Consider the following 18,993-nt stretch of genomic DNA (forward strand, 5'->3'; position numbering starts at 1 on the left):
CTAATTCATAATACTGGATATACCTGTATCTGTATCCAAAATGCAACCTCGGGAGGCCTCAAGGTAATCCATGCTTCTTTGGAGGACATGGCAGAAGTGCAGTAAATTAGTTGCCTGTAGGAGTCTACACCAGGGCTTCCATGTTCTGCCCAAGGGGATACCTCAAATGCTAGCAGAAGAGAATGGGAGGATGATGGAGATAAACAGGAAATGACTGTTCTCTGAAACTTCCGGGTTTGTGGTTTGGACCCCCAGGAGTGCAGGTTAGCAGCAGAAGCTAGATTTGCTTTCTTAAGAGATTTTGTTAGATCATGAGAGCAAGCAGTGCTGTGATTGACTCTGGAGTGCTGTGATTGGAGAGAATGACTTGTTCGGCCACTCTGCGGGGAACACAGCCTTGCTCTGGCACCCTTGGACGGATGGTCTTTGAGACTACTGGAGGGGCAATGTCAACATCCCCCTTGGTGTCTTCACAGAGGGCATTGTCAGCTGAGATTGCAGAGAAGCGTCTTTGAGAGAATTTGCAAACAGCAGGGGAACACTCTGGACAGAGAGCTGAGTTGAATCCTTTCAGTGACTCCGCTTTACAGATTGGATAACTAGCAGCATAAGAAGCACTTTATGGCTTATGCTGCCTGCATTCCTTAAAAGACAAGTTTGATGAGTGTTGATGTTCAGGCTGGAGAGCATGAAGGAAAAGGAAAAGGACGCAGGAAGCACAAGAAGTGCTGAGTTGGAGCTGCTTCACACAGGATGCCAGAACATCAGGAATCAGCTTGGCAGGTGGCGCGCTCAGCCACACACATCTCCTGACAGGTGTGCAGAGAAACCATGCCTTATACTAGTCCACCTGGGGGAGAAGGAAAGGGAATTTATTTGTCTGGCTCCTTCTGGCCTTGTTCCTACTGATCAATTTGCCTTGATCAAAATTTGCTCCTCGTATCAGGCCAGGGAAGTCTGGGGTATTTTGGTTTCGGGCAAATGACTATAGTGAAAAGCAGGTCTACTCAAGCTTCTTAAAGAGTCTCTGGCTTAGTCCTTTTGGGCTACCATAACAAAAGTACCATAAACTGCCTGGCTTATAAGCAACAAGTATTTATTTCTCACAGTTTTGAAGTCTGGGATGTCCAAGATCAGGGTGCTGGCAGATTGGGTATCTGGTGACACCTGCTGTCGGCTTTACTGATAGCTGTCTCTTGCTGTGTCCTCACTTGGTGGCAGGCGCTCGGAGTTCTGTGGGGTTTCTTTTAGAAGTACATTAATCCCATTCATGTGGGCTCCACCCTTATGATCTCAGCACCTCCTAAAGGTCCCATTTCCTAATACCTTCCCGTGGGGCATTGTTTTCACACACGAATTTAGATGGGACACAAACTTTCAGTCCTCAGCAGCCTCTTTCCCGTTGGAGCGAAGAATTTGAGAAAACTAAACCCTGAAGGCTGACATTCCAAATAAAAGGAAGATAATGGACCAAGATACCAGAGCCAGGAAGTGCAAAACGTGTTATGAGAATCCCAGTGGACTTAAAGTTTCCGCCCACTTTACATTTCTGGATGAAGCACTTGAACTTTATTTTTTAGGCAATAACACCCTAATCAATAGTTTTAACCCAGAGATATCACGCTATGGGAGATTAGAGCTTGTGGTATTGTACAGTTGAGTCCACAAACACAGAGGGAGGGATAAAGCTGGGTTAAATCCCGTCTGTGAGACGCTTGGGGGAAGTGTCTGTGAAGCTCAGAAATTGCACCCTACGTTTTTATGGGGGGGGGGCTGCCTAACTTTCATCAACTTTTCAACGGGTCCGGAACCCAAAAAGTTAAAGTGCTCTGCCAAAGAGAGAAAATCAGCACGTCCCTTTCTGTCCTAAGCCTGGAAGTACATAGCTCCCGTTTGGGGACAGGAGACTGGAGTGAAACTAGCCTGAATATCTCCTCATTCAGAGTTAAGAGGCAGTTTCAGTTGTAATGACATGACCTGGAGAAAGATCTTGGATGCCAGGAGGGACCTATCACGGTACACACTCCAGCAGACACAGGCCGGATTCGGAGATCCACGTTGCGCGCAGGGAGATGAAGCACCCTGCACATCCTGCCTCACACTTTCTTCCCCAGCTGCGCGGGCGCTAGGACCCAGGCCCGGCCGCGCGCCACCCGCGACGCTCCACCCCGCCCCGCCCCTGCGCGAGGCAGGACGGGAAAGCCAAGATGGACGCGTTCATTTGAACATCTCGCCTGAGTGGCTTCCTAGCACTCCTGCCTGTACCTGCTTGTCGTTCGCTGTCGCGCCAGTAGCTGCTGCCCGTTCTTCCTCCGGAATAGGGGAGGGAGAGGGAATGAGAAGCTGCAGCGGCCGAGGAGTCACCGTGACCGACCCCGCCGCTGTCCTCGGGCCCCCTCGGCCCCGCGCCTCCGGGGAGCAGCCGGGGCTCGCTGCGCCTGACGCGTCCCGAGTTACACAGGTGTGGGCCTGGGCCCGCAGCGCCCGGTGGTTCACCGCGTGCCCTGTGACCCTGCACCCGCCACGAGCTGACCGGCGTTTGGTGACCAGAGGGCAGGGAGCCTAGGGGAGGCCCTGAGCGCACGTTTGCGCCAAGTGGCCCCCGGCCTGCGGACTGGGCTTTCCGGGGTGCACCTCCTCGTGCCGCTCCTCGCCGACTTCCTTCCAGAGCTAGACGCAGTGTCCCATGTGGGCCTCAGCTTCTATATCGGACCCTTGCTTCTCGGTCAGGATTTTTTGAGGCCCAGGGGCTTAGCTTGTTGGGTTTCATCTAACCCTAAAGAGGCTGTTCCTGCTCTGCCTTTTTGCGGAGACTCTACGCATGATGCCTTTCCTATGCATTTGGGTCTCTCCTCGAAGCAGTTTTGTGGTTACCTTTGGCAGGGTAGTTTTTGTTTATTGTAAACAATGCCAATAACTTGATTTATAGCTTATCAATGTAATATAGTACTTTTATATGTAGCTTTTTATGTTGCCCTATTAAGTAAGCATATAGAAATTTGGGTTACTATAAAGGTATTAAATATGTTTTAATCGTACAAAAAGATACTGCACTGTTAAAATAATTTTGTAATAATGTAATTTTCTCAAAGTTTTAATAGAATAACATTTCGAAATTGCACAACTGAAGTTGGATAAAGTCGCAAGTTTAATGCTGGCTGTCCTGTTGACTAGGAAATAGGAAGACCAGCAGAGTTTTGTTGTTTTCTTGTAAGTTTTATAAGGCACGTTATTAGTTATGTCCTAAATTCAACTGTTCTCAATTCTGAATTTTAGCAGGAGGAAGTAAGTGCCACCATTGTGACATACAGTTGTCTCAGGAATAATGTTAATTCACAGCAAAATAGGTTTGCAACCCTGGTTGCTGCATAGGAGCTAGAGAGGCTTTGAGATAGTGCAGCAAGGAAAACTACTGATGCCCCAAAAAACACCTCAAATGAGAACTCTAAATCAAATTTAATTAAACTCTTCATTTTGAGTGCTTTCCAGATACTAAACGTTGTCTGTGGTGTTGACATCAAGTGTTTGTTTTGATTTCTTTGTTCGAGGATTGCAGTTTAAATGTGTTGCCACAAAACCTATTTCTAATGTCGGTGTTGTCTCAGACAGAACTGGCTTCCACTTTACATACCATATTGCAGAGTATCAGAATTTTATTAGCTGTCGGTTGCTGTATACAGAAATGTTTTGGAGGTAAAGAAGTATTTTTCCACCCACAGCTCATCTACATCTAATGAACTGTGCTGTAATAGATTAAAAGCTAGCACTCTTAAATTTGCTACAAGCAGGAATATTTCATGGCCAGGATTATTCCTGCCTTGGTTCTGGTTTGACCAAAAATTGGAATTGGTTGTAATTCATGTTTAAATGAATTGGGGTGTCAAAACTGTGGATGACACTTGAGAGTTTATTAGGTCTTTTGTGGACTGGTCAACCAAAAGCAGTACTTCAACTACTGATGAGTTAGAAGTAATTTTTTTGTTGTTGTTTCAATATGCCGGTGATTCTTTTAGTATGCTCATGAAATCTGGAGGACCTTTTGATGTTATGATTACTTGTATACCTACAATATGATAGGATTGTTTGACACTCATCTAAGGATTAATGACTCTTCTGTAAACTTTTATGGTATTTTTATTCTGGTTTTGATGTTAGAAGCTGACCAGAATGTGTTTGAATTCATGCAGAAATAATGTTGATATTTGGAACCCATGTCGAACTTCTATGAAGAAAGGGCAACGATGATTGCAGCCGGGGATTTGCAGGAATTTGTTCCTTTCGGTCGAGACCACTGCAAGCACCACCCTAATGCTTTGAACCTTCAGCTTCGCCAGCTACAGCCAGCATCTGAGTTATGGTCTTCTGATGGTGCTGCTGGCTTGGTGGGATCCCTTCAGGAGGTTACAATACACGAGAAACAGAAGGTTCCATTAAGCTTCCCAATATATTTTTGAAATGTAGAGTGATGTGATCTCTTTGTAGTTTAAGGCTACTCAGATGCAACAGAAAGGAATATGATGCAACTTGTAGAGTAGAGATTCAAATTTCAGTCAAGGCTAAAATAATGACATTATTGTATTTTAGGGTCATAAGTGTTTATTTATTTATTTTAAAGATTTTATTTATTTATTTGACAGAGATCACAAGTAGGCAGAGAGGCAAGCAGAGAGAGAGAGAGAGGAGGAAACAGGCTTCCCACTGATCAGAGAGCCCGATGTGGGACTTGATCCTGGGACCCTGAGATGATGACCTGAGCCAAAGGCAGAGGCATAATCCACTGAGCCACCCAGGCGCTCCACATAACTGTTTATTTAGACATGTGTAACTCATGGTGTCATAATGAGTGTCAGTTTCAGTAGTATGATTATGGTCTATTTTAGACCATATTCATTTAGGTCTTCACTTAGTATGTAGTGACCAGATTCATGTTATTTGATGAGTAGATTGTAGAGTTAGAAATGGTCCCTACTGCAAAAGACCTATATGTTTCTAGAGGAGAAAAGAATTGCTACACAAGTAGATAAATTAGGGGAATGAGATGCAAGCGTGTGTCAGAAAATCAGTCTTTCCTACCTTATGCCCTTTTCCTATCCCTTTGTGATACCAAAATCTCAGAGAGGGGAACTTTAAACCTTTCTGGTTCCCATTTCTTTTGATGGTTAGGAAAAGGGAAGGAAGGTGAGCGTATATGCAGTCGTGAAACAGGGAAATCTGTATTATGCATTAACTCTGCTGGTGATTCCCATGTGTATCTCACTACTCCCTTTCCATCATCCCCACATATGCTTAATACAGCCTTTTAGTCTCCCAAGTATGTTGGTTTCATTCTATAGATAAGGATTATTTTTGTTTGTTTATATTTTTGGCAGGTTAATGTGTTATAAGGCAGTTAATATAGAGAATTTTGAATACATTTTTGTTCATGAAGTCATGTAAGATTTATAATACACACCCACTCTGTTAATCAGCGGCACCAGACCTTCTGAGAGATTGAGTCTTACTCCACAGGCAGAGAGAGAGTAGGAGACTTGTATCTGGATGACCATTTGATTTAATTAATAAATCTTGTTACATACTCTTGTAAAAGAGAGTGCTTTAACATGTCTTACATTTGTTAATTTTTAAGGAAAGCTGGCAGTTAAGGAAAGGCGTCAGTGAAATTGGAGAAGAAGTGGATTATGACGAGGAACTTTATGTGGCTGGAAATATGGTGATCTGGAGCAAAGGAAGTAAAAGTCAGGCATTGGCTGTTTATAAAGCGTTTACAGTTGACAGCCCTGTTCAACAGGTGAGTTGATTGGAATTTTGGCATTTCATTGACTATTTAAACTTTTTTAAAGAAAAGCTTTTGTCCTAGAATTTAACAGAAATGATGAAAACATAGTTGAATGATCCCAGCAGCTGGACATATATTTAAAAATGTAGCGAAGATAATAGTAGGAAAATAAAAATTTCACTTGTTTTCGTTGTCCTCACTTTTAAAATTCTGTCCTTTGTCAGTTTAATGATAATCTTTAAACATTATCCTTAATTAATTTGATTTATTATCAATAAAAATTTATAAGATGGTAAGGGTACAAAAATGTTTTAACACATGATGATTATAATTGGTTGCAGAGTATTGAATAAAAATTTGGGTTCAGAGTAATAGAAAGGGAAAGGAAAATAGCCTACTTTGCTATCATTATAGTTGACTATTAAAACGAACTCTTCTAAAATTGGTAATTAAAGGGAAAGAATTAAGCACTTGCCCTGCCTTTTTGGAAGACATGCAGTCCATCTCCATTTAATGAGGGAAAACCCTTATTTATAAAATGCTGGTGAATAAATTAAAAGGGAATGGTAGGATTAGAAATTATCATTTTTTGGGAGCCTGGGTGGCTCAGAGGGATAAAGCCTCTGTCTTTGGCTCAGGTCATGAACCCAGGGTCCTGGGTCGAGCCCCACATCAGGCTCTCTGCTGTGCGGGGAGCCTGCTTCCTCCTTTCTCTCTGCCTGCTTTCTCTGCTTACTTGTGATCTCGGTCTGTCAAATAAATAAATAAAATCTTAAAAAAAAAAAGAAAAAAAGAAGTTACCATTTTTTAACCTCCAGTGTAAACTGGTAATAGACAGTGATTGTTAATGGACACTAACACTACTGAGTAAAAGGATGCGACCATGGCACCGAGGTGTCACCCTGTGGCTTACTTGTTAATGTGAAGGAACAAATGTATCTCTACTTGGGAGGTATCGTTGGTCTCTGCCTCAACCACATTGATTGACTTTATCGGCACTGGTAGTGAGGCAAAGGAGTAATACACACCTCAAGCTGTCATGCAGCATGAAATACATGTTGTCATCTACTAAGTTTTCTTCCCAGAAATACTTGACTATCTAGAGTTAACTTTTAGTTTTAGGAAACATGGGGATAATAGGATCGGCTTTTAAAATATCAGGAAATGAGGAGTGGGTTGGAGGTGTAGATGAAACAAGAATGGCTAAAGCTTGATAATTATTAAAGCTGGCAGATGGGAATTCTTTGCTATTCCTTTTACTTAATACATATTTGAAATTTCTCATAACAAAAAGTTAAAAAAAAAACACTATGAGAAAACATTTGCGGGGAATAATCTACAATTCTGGTTTCTTTAAAAAGCTAGGGACAGGGGCGCCTGGGTGGCTCAGTGGGTTGAGCCTCTGCCTTAGGCTCAGGTCATGGTCCCAGGGTCCTGGGATGGAGCTCCGTATCGGGCTCTCTGCTCGGTGGGGAGCCTGCTTCTCCCTCTCTCTGCCTGCCTCTCTGCCTACTTGTGAACTCTGTTAAATAAATAAGTAAAATCTTTAAAAAAAAAAAAAGGGACAACAAAAAGGTCAGGGAGAAAGAAAGAAAAGGTGGGGACTGCTCTAGTTAAAAAAGAGTAAAGGGGCATCAAATGCAGTATTTTTTGAAACTTGTTGAATGAACTTCCAATTGAATCCTGGTTTTAGAAAATTGGCCAAAAAGACATTTTTTGAGAAAATTTGTAAAACTTGCAAATGGACTGGGTATTAAGTGATGTTAGAAAGTTTTTCTTAGGCAGGATGATGATTTTGTGGGTATAGGAAAACATCTTTATTTGTAGTAAGTGCATGATAAAATGTTGAGGGGTAAAGTGTCATGACATGATCCACATGTGCCTCCTCAATCCCACATGAACACAAACAGATAGTGTGAAATATTAGTAACTTAGATTTAGGTGAGACAGATTTTCAGTGTACTACTTCAACTTATTGAGGATTTTTAGAAAGAAAGTTGAGGGAAAAAGGAATACATTTATAGTAGTTGGATTGTTAAGCTGTTTATGAGATGAGGCTTTTGACTAATATTAAATTTCTTATTGGTATACACTGAAACCTTTGTACCTGATACTACTTATTATTTATTATTTTTCCATTAACTCTTTTCCTGATGAGCACTAACAGTTTATTGGGAAAGATAAACTGAATTATTTTGAAACCTGAGGGCATGTGTTCAGAAGTGTTAAAGTCAGTGATCTGGGAGGTTGGGGAACCAGGTGGTGGGTATTAGAGAGGGCACGGATTGCATGGAGCACTGGGTGTAGTGCAAAAATAATGAATACTGTTATGCTGAAAATAAATAAATTTAATTAAAAAAATAAAGTCAATGATCTTTTTTTAAAAGATTTTATTTATTCATTTCAGAGAGTACACGCATGCATACATATGCTTTTGCAAGCTGGGGAAGGGGCAGAGGGTGAGGGAGAGAGAATCCCAAGCAGGTTCCACATCCAGCATGGAGACCTAGGTGGGGCTCAGTTTCATGACCCTGAGATCTCAATCTGAGCTGAAATCAAGAGTTGGCATGTTTAACCAACTAGGCCTCCCAGATGCCCTGCCAGTGATCTTTTTGATGATGATTTTTCTCTATGTAATTCATACGGTTAGTATAGATGTGAAAAATGGATTTGATGATGTCCAGATAGTTCTTTGCTTCTGTGTTTCCATCTTAATTTCTCCCAAGAATGATTGTCTGTTCATTAGATTCCATTGGTATGTGGTTAGATATATTGTCTCTTTTTCTTGTCTCCTTTCTCTTAAGATTGTTTATAAGTAGGGGTGCGTGGGTGGCTGAGTTGATTAAGTATCCAACTCTCATTTTCTGCTCAGGTCATGATCTCATGGTCATGAGATTGAGCCCCAAGTCTGGCTCTGCATTGGGCATGGAGCCTGCTTAAGATTCTCTCTCTCCCTCTTTCTCGCCACCCCCCCCCCCCAAATGGTTTAAGTGGTAAGTTTTATGTTGCATATATTTTACCATAATTAAAAAAATAAAACATAAAAATGCTGTTAAACAATTTCAATAAGGGATTGTCAAGCATGCCAGTTGAAGTCTAATGGTTTTTCTTAATTTGTATTTTTTAAGAGGGGCCTTTAAGAAAGGAAAATGTTAATTTTTCTAAAGCTTTTTTCTAAAATAAGTCTAGGAGAGTCTGAGAATGTTAAGATCATTGGGTAAGTCTGGAGATTATAAAATGGCTTTGCAATTTTGAACTCTTCTGATAACTCTTTAGCTTTCTAAAACTTATTTGCAAACACCATTTGTCTTTCCTTATTTTTATCATTAATCTGATTTTCTTTTACCTTATTCTTTTTTGTTCCAGTGGTGTATGTATTGAGCTGATAAGGAGAGACAGGTATTATGTAGGTGTAATTGTTATTAATCAGATACCATTACTGAATAGGTTGTTATTTAGATACAGTTTTCTCAGGTAAGCATTTTGTTTTGATTTTAGGCATTGTGGTGTGACTTCATCATATCACAGGATAAGTCTGAGAAGGCCTACAGTAAGTTTCTTTTTGAAATTTTACTTCATCTTACTCCAAATGTTTATCTCCTTGCTTATTTTTTGTTGTTGTTCAAAGTAAGTAGCCACTAATAATAGTGATTTAGCCTAATCATTTTTTTAATGGTATGTTAAATAACTTGTCCTGTTGGGAATTGTAGTTTGTTATTGAGGTTTTTTTTTTTAATGCATAAATCTTGTATCATTTCTTTTCAGGTAGTGATGAAGTAGAAAAATGCATATGTATATTGCAAAGCTCGTGTATCAACATGCATAGCATAGAAGGAAAGGATTACATAGCTTCTTTACCTTTTCAGGTAAGTTGAGTATTTCACTATTTCTGTGTTTTGTTGTAGAATATTCTTGAATTAATTAGGTGCAGAACTATTGCTATTCTTACACTTTGTAGTAATTAAGACCGGCATTTTTATTCAAATAAAGTAACCAAATTTTAACAGTTTTAATCCAGTTTTCCATCCTTTGCATAAAAAATAAATTATTTAGTGAAGTGGATTATGGAGTTTTTTTCCTGAGAGATTTTTTTCAGTTTAAGTTATAAAAAGAAAGCATTTTGGAATATTAAAGCATGTGAAGAAGATTATTGTCTTTTTCCTGTTTCCCATCATCACATTGTCATTTTGGTACTGTTATTAGCCAGTGGCAGGAATTTCTGATTGCACTCTTTCTTAAATTTGATTTTGTCTTGGACTTTAAAAAAATGTTGTTAATGATCACATTGTTTTGTGAAGCTTTAAGTTGGAAGAAAATCTTAATGTTCTACAGTTTCCTAAGCACATGTTACAAAGAGTAATTTCTTTTACTTTTGTTTTTTCCTATCCTTTTACCTGATAGGTTGCAAATGTTTGGCCCACCAAATATGGATTGTTGTTTGAACGAAGCAGTTCCTCACATGAGGTACCTCCAGGTCTACCCAGGTATTCATTTTACTCAGTTCAGTATATTATTATTTGGGCTTTTTTGGTGCTGGTTTTGAGGTAATATTGTTTACCTAAAAGTTCAGGATGATGATAATTTCTGTGCTGACAGCATAGATAAATGTGATATTCTCATCTCAGTACTGTACACTTATGAGGGCTACTTCCGACATGGCACTTAATTATCTACTGCTTCCCTCCTCCCCTCCATAGTAAAATTAAACGAGCATATACTCAGCGGATATGAAGATTGTTCTTAGAGCCATCACTGTTTTACTGTGTTACTTTGTACAAGTCAGTAGAGCTTTCTTAGCTTTAGTTTCCTTATCTGTCACAGAAGTACTGTCATTTATCTCTTAGGATTTATGCGAAGATTAAATGAGCTGACGTATGTAATATATGATGTAAGATTTAGTACATATTAGATGCACAACAAATGATAGGTGCTTATTGGTAGCATGTTTACCTTGTCTCCCTAATAAATTGTGAGCTCTCTTGTCATAGTCTGGTGTAAGTAATAGACACTGTTTTTTAAAAAATTGCTTGTAGATTTTAATCTTTCTGTGTTTAGACAGAAGGCCTGTTTTTTTGTCCTTTTTAAAATCACTCCTTAAAAAAATACAGCCTTTTTATTCACTCAATGTTTTTCTTCCTTTTTTGTGACACTTTTTTGTAAATGGATATAGGACACCAAATTTCTTTCTTAGCTGCCAGAGACACACTGCCACCAAGGAAGGTTAAAAAAAAAAAAGACTGCCTTATGCTTATTACTCCATTGGCTCTGTAATGTGATGATTCCTGTATGTAGAGATTCCCTGGGCTGTGTTGATTTCCCTGTGTGTGTGAATGCATAGAATTACCATGTACAAGAAGAGATATTTCCAGGAATGAAATAGAAGATACTGTGAGAAATAGTATGTAAAAAGTTTAGAGGCTTGCATTTTGAGATAATGGATTTCTAGTTGCTTGTATAATCTGGAGAAGATATTTCTTTGCAAGGAAAGTACAAAATTTGCACATAAATGGAATCATTTTGTGTTGGTGATTGACTGATTATTTGTTTATTACTAGAGAACCTTTACCCACTATGTTCAGCATGTTGCATCCACTAGATGAAATAACCCCACTTGTTTGTAAATCCGGAAGTAAGTGTATTTTTATAAATTCTTTCATTCCTTTTTTTAAAATAAATTCTTTCACATAAACTTTTTTAAATTTGGGGGATAGGAGGAAATGGAAGAGCTTTATGAAAATTGGGCTTGTTTTATAGAAATAATGTAGTTTAAACATTTTTATTATGAAAAATTATATTAAAGCAACAACTTGAATACTATGGTATTGTTTTTAATTGTTATTTTATTAACAATTTTATTGTTAAATGTTATTAAATGTTATTAATTGTATTAATATTTATTCTTTTATTAAAAATATGGCCTATAATCAATCAGGAATATTGATATATTTGCTACCCTATCTGTAGATGACTGGATTCTGTTCTTCATTCATAAGTAAATGAACAATATTTAAATGAACTATAATTGTTTTTTGTTGTTGAAGAAAAAAGTATAGGTTCTTAGGCCTCTTCTGTGTAAATTTTAATAACTCATTTTCTGTGCTCATAATAAAAAAATTTACTGAGATGCAGAACTTTTAGTATTTCCTAAGGTATTTCTAGTTGCTTATCTTAAAAATTTAAATGTGGCCAAACATGATAGGTAATTATAAATAATGAGGACTTGAAAACTGAAAAAAAGTGTTTATATTTTTTGACCAATTTTACTTGTAGGACTTTATCTCAAGAACATATTCTGAAATTCCGCTGAGGTTTTTAATCTTGTGTATCAGGGCTTGGTAAACTGCAGCCCACGGTTCTAAATCCAGCCAACAGCTTGTTTTTTTATGGCTTATGAGCTAAGAATGGTTTTAATCTTTTTAAAGGGTTGTAGAAAAAAACATGCAACAGTCATTATGTGGTCCACAAAGCCTAAGCTATTTATTCTCTGGCCTTATACTGAAAAGTGTGTTGATAATTCTGTATTATACTGGTAACGATTACAGACAACCTAAATAAACATGTTAGGATGGTGTGAACCATTATTGATCATGTTTTTGAACAATATTTAATGACCTCAGGAATTGCTTGTGCATAATGTTAAGTAGAATATAAAACTAGGTACAGTGATTCTAATTTTTGTAAATGCATAAAAAGTGTGTGTATACATGTAGGAAAAAAACACTAAAAAGGAAATATTCCCTAATGTATTAAGAGTGGATATTTTGAGATGGTGGAATTATGAGTGATTTTTATTTGTTTCTTTATAAAATACCTCTTATTTTTATAAAATATTTAAAATTTAAAAATATTTTAACTGGGAGGGAAGGGAGGCATTTAGGAAGCTGTCAGAGAAGGTTATAGAAATCAATTCAGGGTACTGTAGAAGTAAAAGCTAAACTCACTAGGAAAAACTTATTTTGCAAGTATACTTAGTAAATAGTGTACTGTTCAGCTCTGTTTGAATAGTTATTACAGGGGACAGATTTCATACGGAAGAAAAACAGTCAAGAGGTCAAACATGGCAGGATAGTTGATGGCAGTTTGCAGATCAGTTAGTTGTTGAGTAGTCACAGACCTACCTGTGGCCCACGGGATAGTGAGTCAGCATGCATCTTCAACATGTAATTGCATGTATGTGAATTGAAACTTGTAATATATTCTGTATGTAGGTTGAGAAGTTGTTGCCCAAAGTAAATTTAAAAATTCAGGGTAATTGTATATTAGTGGATTTTTGTGTGTTAATTGGCTGGGTTTCTCTTTAGGAATTACAGAAAGTCATTTCATGAAGAACTGTCTTATGAAGTTCATTATTCAATACCTGATCATTTCTATTTTATCTTTAAGGTCTTTTTGGTACATCAAGAGTACAGTATGTTGTAGATCATGCAATGAAAATTGTTTTTCTCAACACTGACCCCTCCATTATAATGACCTATGACACTGTTCAAAGTTTGCATTCTGTGTGGGCTCTTCGGAGAGTCAAAACAGAGGTAAGGATAATGGCAAGTCACTCCTTAGCATGAAAGGATAGTTAACACTGAAAACTTTTCACATGTATTTGGAAGAATCATTTGTGAAATGCATTGAGCTTCTTAGGAAAAAAGAAGTATTGTGTCTTTAATAACTGGCTTCTACCCTGAATTCTCACCAGGAAATTACCCTTTTAATCTAATTATTGCCTTTTTTTTCCTCCTTCTCATCATTTTGACTTAAGGAAGAGAATGTTGTCTTAAAGTTCTCTGAACAGGGGGGAACCCCACAGAATGTGGCCAGTAGTAGCTCCCTCACAGCACACCTCAGAAGCCTCTCCAAAGGAGATTCCCCCGTGGCTTCACCTTTCCAGAATTACTCCTCCATTCACAGTCAGAGTCGCTCGACCTCCTCACCCAGTCTACACTCTCGTTCACCTTCTATTTCCAACATGGCAGCTCTAAGGTGGGAATTAAGTGTGGAAGTGTTTCCTTGTTTTAAACAAGATATCCCAAGAAAGAGATACCTTCTTTTCAAACTTTCTTTTAATGTTTTGAAGGATTTAAAATCTCTGTTGATAGCTCTTGGGTTTTTTTAGGGAAAATAGTGATTATCCCAGTCGTGTTGCTAAGTAAAAGTTAGTTTTTTTAAAGTGAGTCCTATTTAGAAGCTGCCTGTGCTTGTCATAAGATTCGTTGCCTCATTTCCATCAATAAGTGGCAGCAATTTGATGAATATTAATTGCAAAAATATTTTGGTTTCTCTTTCCTTTCTTGTTTTTGGTCTTTGAGCTTTTTCATTTTTATCTATCTGGTAATGGGGGGACATATTTTTATTGGTATGTACATATCAATATGTAGGAATGTAGTTTGGACCTTTCTGAATATAAAAACAGTTCATGTTCTGAGGCAGAAATGAATAAATTTTCCTTTTTAAAATGATAAAGATTGAATTTTAAGAAGAATTTAAATCTTTAGAATACAATAAAACACGTAATGTGAGCCATTTAAATAGTTATTCCCCTTAAAAAAAATTTATTCCTGACAGAGATTATACCAGGAATGCAGTTGTTACATAAGAGTTTCAGGAAGTGTGATTGGAAAGCATGTTCTGTCAGCCTGCCTTGTTAATTGTGATGCCCTCTCTCTGTTTATTTTGCAGTCGTGCTCATTCTCCTGCCTTAGGAGTACACTCTTTTTCAGGGGTGCAGAGGTTCAACCTTTCAAGCCATAATCAGTCTCCAAAGAGACATAGTATTTCTCATTCTCCAAATAGTAATTCTAATGGCTCCTTCCTTGCGCCAGAAACAGAGCCAATTGTTCCTGAACTTTGTATTGACCATTTATGGACAGAAACGATTACTAACATAAGGTTTGGGATATATATTTTTATATTCAAAGAAAAATGTTGGTACAAGTCTTAGAAAACCCTTGGTGTTTTGCTCAGAGTTTCCTTTAGTCTTTTAATATAATCAGTTATTAATACTTATAAAAATGTAGAGATAAATGTTAAGGCTGCCTCAGTTTCAAGAGGCTATTAATGATATTAAAAGTGATTATAAAATTATTCTTTTATCATTTCCTATTTCTTTATAGTAGTAAGAATCTCTTAGATTTGAGGTGTTTGATGTTTTAGAGAGAAGCAACTAATTTCTGTAGATTAAGGAACTAGGGGTTTTATTAGTGTTTTTTTAAAGTTCTATCTTTATGTTAGTTGAGTGTCAGGAGTTGTTTCTGGGATATGCAATTTAGACCTCTATTCTGGGTGGTCTTTCTCCTTTTATGTTGTCTTTGATCAGTCATTCATTCAGCCAGTTCCAGTGTGTATGCTAGTGGCTGTGGGTTAACAGGCAAATTGGTCACTGTCCCTATCCTGAAAAAGAGACAGCTGAAGTTGGTGACACAGAGGCACTGCCTACTCTGTTGGTAGGGCTTTGGGAAGATGAATAATAGGTATTTGCTGGGTAGGAAAGGGAAGAAGTGTGCAGTAGGCAGGATGATCAGAACAGAAGTTTAGAAGTATGAGTGTGTGATATATACAAATGCTCTCACTTTGCTTATGCTGGAAGGAAGGGCAAGGGTTGGGAATGGGGACGGTTGAGAGAAAGATCGCCCTTTAGGGCTGCTCTGTTTGATGAGGGCTGTTAAGGTGCTTTATGTGTGGGTCATAAACTTAGGGGAAAGAGCAGAGCAATAAATGTGGGAGTTGTTGGCTTGTACGTGGTGATTGAGACAAGGGAGGTGGATTAGAAGTTAAGGATCGTGTAGACATCGGGTTCCTGGAGGGCCTGGGGATGAGCTTGTGGTTGCAGAGGGCCTAGTGACCTAGCATCTTACAGTAATCATGTGCACGTTAGTTTATAAGAGTTTTCCTAAGGAGAGGGTTTTAACATTTATTAGATTCTCATAGGGGGTCCGAGACCTCCAAAAAATAGATCTGGTTGTGTAGAGTCAGAAGAGAGCTAGGGACTGAAGTCTTGGAAACCTAAGTTTTTGGGGGTAAAAAGAGAAAAAATACAACTGCTATAGAGAGACACAGCAAGAAAGCTTAGGTGTGAGAGGCAGCAGAAGTGTCACGGGACAATGGAAAAGAGAGCCTTTCAGAAAGAAAGTTGCCAGTATTGTCAGGTGTTGGTGAGGTGTGGCACTAAGCGAAGAACTCAGGACATACCTAGTTGGCAGTGAGTTCGCTGGTGACCTTGGCCAGAGCACTTGGGAGAGGTGCTGTGGAGTGGAATGACGTGAATGGGGACTGAGGAAGTGAACGTTGACATATAGATTATTTTATGGATTGGGGATGGGGATACAATATTAGAGGGAGTATCAGTGTCAAGAGAGAGTTTTGTTCCTGCTGAATTACATGAGAAAATTAGTCTTTGTGACTAAATACCTCAGTGAGCATCTCTAAAATATACGGACATCTTACCTAATCACAATACCATTTTTTACACCCAATTAACAGTAAGTCCTTTATATCATTTATTATTCAGTCCATCTTCAAAGAGAGAGTAGGCTGCAAGGATGATACTCAGTGTAGGGAAAGCATCGGAAGTACTGGAGAGAGGAAATGACAGATTGAACGAGGAACCAGAAAGGAGCGCAAGCAGAGAGATTAGCCTTCAGGAGAAAGGCAAAAGGTAGTGATGGTTATTAGATACATAGGGCAGGAGGCTGGTCTCAAGCCTTACAGTCCCATTTTCTCTGTTATGCAGAAGGCAAATGCATGTTCTTAGGGGTTAGGGAATAGTAAAGTGTGGAAAGTAAAGTGTGAATACAGTGTTGAAGTAGCTTCTCTGGTTTTGTTCCTCATAAATGAAATAAAAGTTTCCTACATTTAAAAATTGTTTATCTTTAAATATCTGTTGGTAAATTTAATGTATTGCAGATTATTATTTTACAGAATTCTGTACCACTCCAGAAAGAAATCTTTGGAAATTAGAGATATGGTTTCAGAAAGAGGGATAAAGTAGAGCCTAATCTGAGAGAGGATGAATAGGAGAGGTCATGTTATAAGAGGTGTGACCCCTTACAACCTTTAAAGGATAGGAATCCCAAGTTTGCATCTTTAACAGTATATAACTTTACTAGTATGGAATTAAAAAGGTCATTGTTAATGATTAAATTTATTCCCCCAAAAGCTATAGAATGGACTCAGAATCAAAGAACTGAAAGGAATCTCAGAGATCATGAAGTTCCAGTCTTAGAAGTGTTATGGGGTCTTCAGTGTTACTGCTTGGTCCAAGTAGTTTTAAGATTTCTTGCAGGGTATTTTCATTAAGAGTTACAGTGGCAGATTTTGGAACCAATGCTGACAGTTACTTTATTAATGTATCTACTACAGAGAGAAAAATTCACAGGCCTCAAAAGTGTTTATTACATCTGACCTATGTGGGCAGAAGTTCTTATGCTTTTTAGTGGAGTCTGAGCTTCAGTTACGGTAAGTACGCCTACTTCCCTTTGATTCTGTACAAATAAACTTAGGGCTGCTTTTTCTTTTTTCTTTTTTTAACTTTAGTAGCTTCACTGAAATAATTTACATGCCAGGGGCACCGGGGTGGCTTAGTGGGTTAAAGCCTCTGTCTTCGTCTCAGGTCATGATCTTGGGGTCCTGGGATCGGGCCGGCATTAGGCTCCCCTGCTTCCCTTCCTCTTTCTCTGCCTGCCTCTTTGCCTGCTTGTGATCTCTGTCAAATGAATAAATAAAATCTTTAAAAAAAGAAAATTTACATGCCAAAAAATTGACATTTTTTAAGTGTACAATTAAGTGATTTTTAGTAAAATTACAGTTAACACAATCATCATCACTATAATCAGGTTTTATAACATTTCTGTCCCCTTAAAAAGAACCCTTGTGTTTGATTGGCAGTTAGTCTCTCTTCTGATTCTCAACTTCAGGTGACCACTCTGTATGTAGGCTTTCTGTGTAGTAGATTTGCCTTTTCTGGAGATTTTATAAAATCATGCCAAATGTAGTTTTTTGTGGCTAGCTTCTTTTACTTAGCATAATATTTTCTAGGATCCACCATGTTGTAATGTGTATGAGAACTTTATTCCTCTCCCAGTGTAGTAGTCCGTTATGTAGATATACAACATTGTGTTTATCCATTCATCTGTTGATGGACATGGTTTCCACTTTTTGACCATAGTGAGTTATGGCCCTGTGAACATTGGAGCAGAAATCTTAGTGTGGACATACATGATTTCTTTTTTCTTGAGATAGCTAGGAGTGGAATTATTGGGTTGAACAGTAAAAATTCATGTTTAACTTAAGAAGTTGCCACTGTTTTCTAAATAGGTTACATCCTTTTATATTCCCACTGGCAATCTATGAGGGTTCCACTTTCTTTATCGTGTTGTCCTTCTCTTTGTAGCCATTCTAGTGCATGTGATGAAGTGTTTTTAATTTGCATTTCCCCAATGACTTAATGATGTTGAGCATCTTTTCATGTTCTTACTGGCCAGTCATTTATCTTTTAGGTAAAAATGTGTATTCATATCTTTTGTCTACTTACTTACCTTTTTATTTTAAAATAATTATAAAACACAGGCAGTTGCAAAATAGTAGGGGGGCAGTCCTGTGTACCCTGTACTCTTTATCTCCCAAGGGTAACATCTTATATAATTATAGTACATTATCAAAATAAGGAACTTGGCATTGGTACTATCCGCAAATCTTACTCAGATTTCATTAGTTTTACGTGTCCTCATTTGTATGTTTATAATTCCATGAAATTTTCTCATGTGTAAATTTATGTAAATATCACAGTCAAGATATAGAACTTCTTTATTACCTCAAAGATGTCCCTCCTTTATAGTCCCGTACACTAAACCCACCCACCCGATCCCTAACCACTAGCGACCAGGGATCTGTTCTCCTTTTCTAAAATTTTTGTCATTTGAAAATGTTACGTAAATGGAATTATACAATATGTAACCTTTTGAAATTGGCTTTTCCCAGTCAGCATAATACCTTAAAGATCACTATAAGTTGTTGCACATATCAGTAGTTTGTTTCTCTTTTTATTTTAATATTTAGCTGTGTAAAGTTTCAAGAGAGTAATGATAAAACTCAGCTCATCTTTGGGTCCATCACCAACATACACGCAAAGGATGCAGCACCAGTGGAGGTAAATGTGGGCACATTTCTTGAGAGTTGAAAATCATTATGTTTTATAATTTGCACAGATTGGCAAATAAAATTTTTGTCTT

At 38.1% G+C, this 18,993-nt stretch overlaps 1 protein-coding gene across 6 annotated transcripts in view; it reads left to right on the plus strand.

Annotated features, from left to right (window-relative positions):
- The first annotated feature begins 2,322 nt into the window (after positions 1 to 2,322).
- The window catches only part of ANAPC1 (anaphase promoting complex subunit 1), a 102,466-nt gene continuing 85,795 nt past the window's right edge, over positions 2,323 to 18,993 (plus strand). For 2 of the 6 annotated variants that reach the window (XM_059188381.1, XM_059188386.1), the window contains exons 1-12: positions 2,323 to 2,461; positions 4,188 to 4,424; positions 5,627 to 5,788; positions 9,275 to 9,326; positions 9,542 to 9,642; positions 10,178 to 10,260; positions 11,332 to 11,405; positions 13,160 to 13,305; positions 13,530 to 13,750; positions 14,447 to 14,656; positions 17,126 to 17,221; positions 18,821 to 18,911. In XM_059188381.1, coding sequence (XP_059044364.1) covers positions 4,212 to 4,424; positions 5,627 to 5,788; positions 9,275 to 9,326; positions 9,542 to 9,642; positions 10,178 to 10,260; positions 11,332 to 11,405; positions 13,160 to 13,305; positions 13,530 to 13,750; positions 14,447 to 14,656; positions 17,126 to 17,221; positions 18,821 to 18,911 — 1,449 coding nt within the window. In that variant the 5' untranslated portion in view covers positions 2,323 to 2,461; positions 4,188 to 4,211. The other 4 variants (XM_059188382.1, XM_059188384.1, XM_059188383.1 and 1 more) reach the window with 4 other exon arrangements.

Source organism: Mustela lutreola, chromosome 9 (genome assembly GCF_030435805.1).
Source record: "Mustela lutreola isolate mMusLut2 chromosome 9, mMusLut2.pri, whole genome shotgun sequence".
NCBI classification, from domain to species: domain Eukaryota; kingdom Metazoa; phylum Chordata; class Mammalia; order Carnivora; family Mustelidae; genus Mustela; species Mustela lutreola.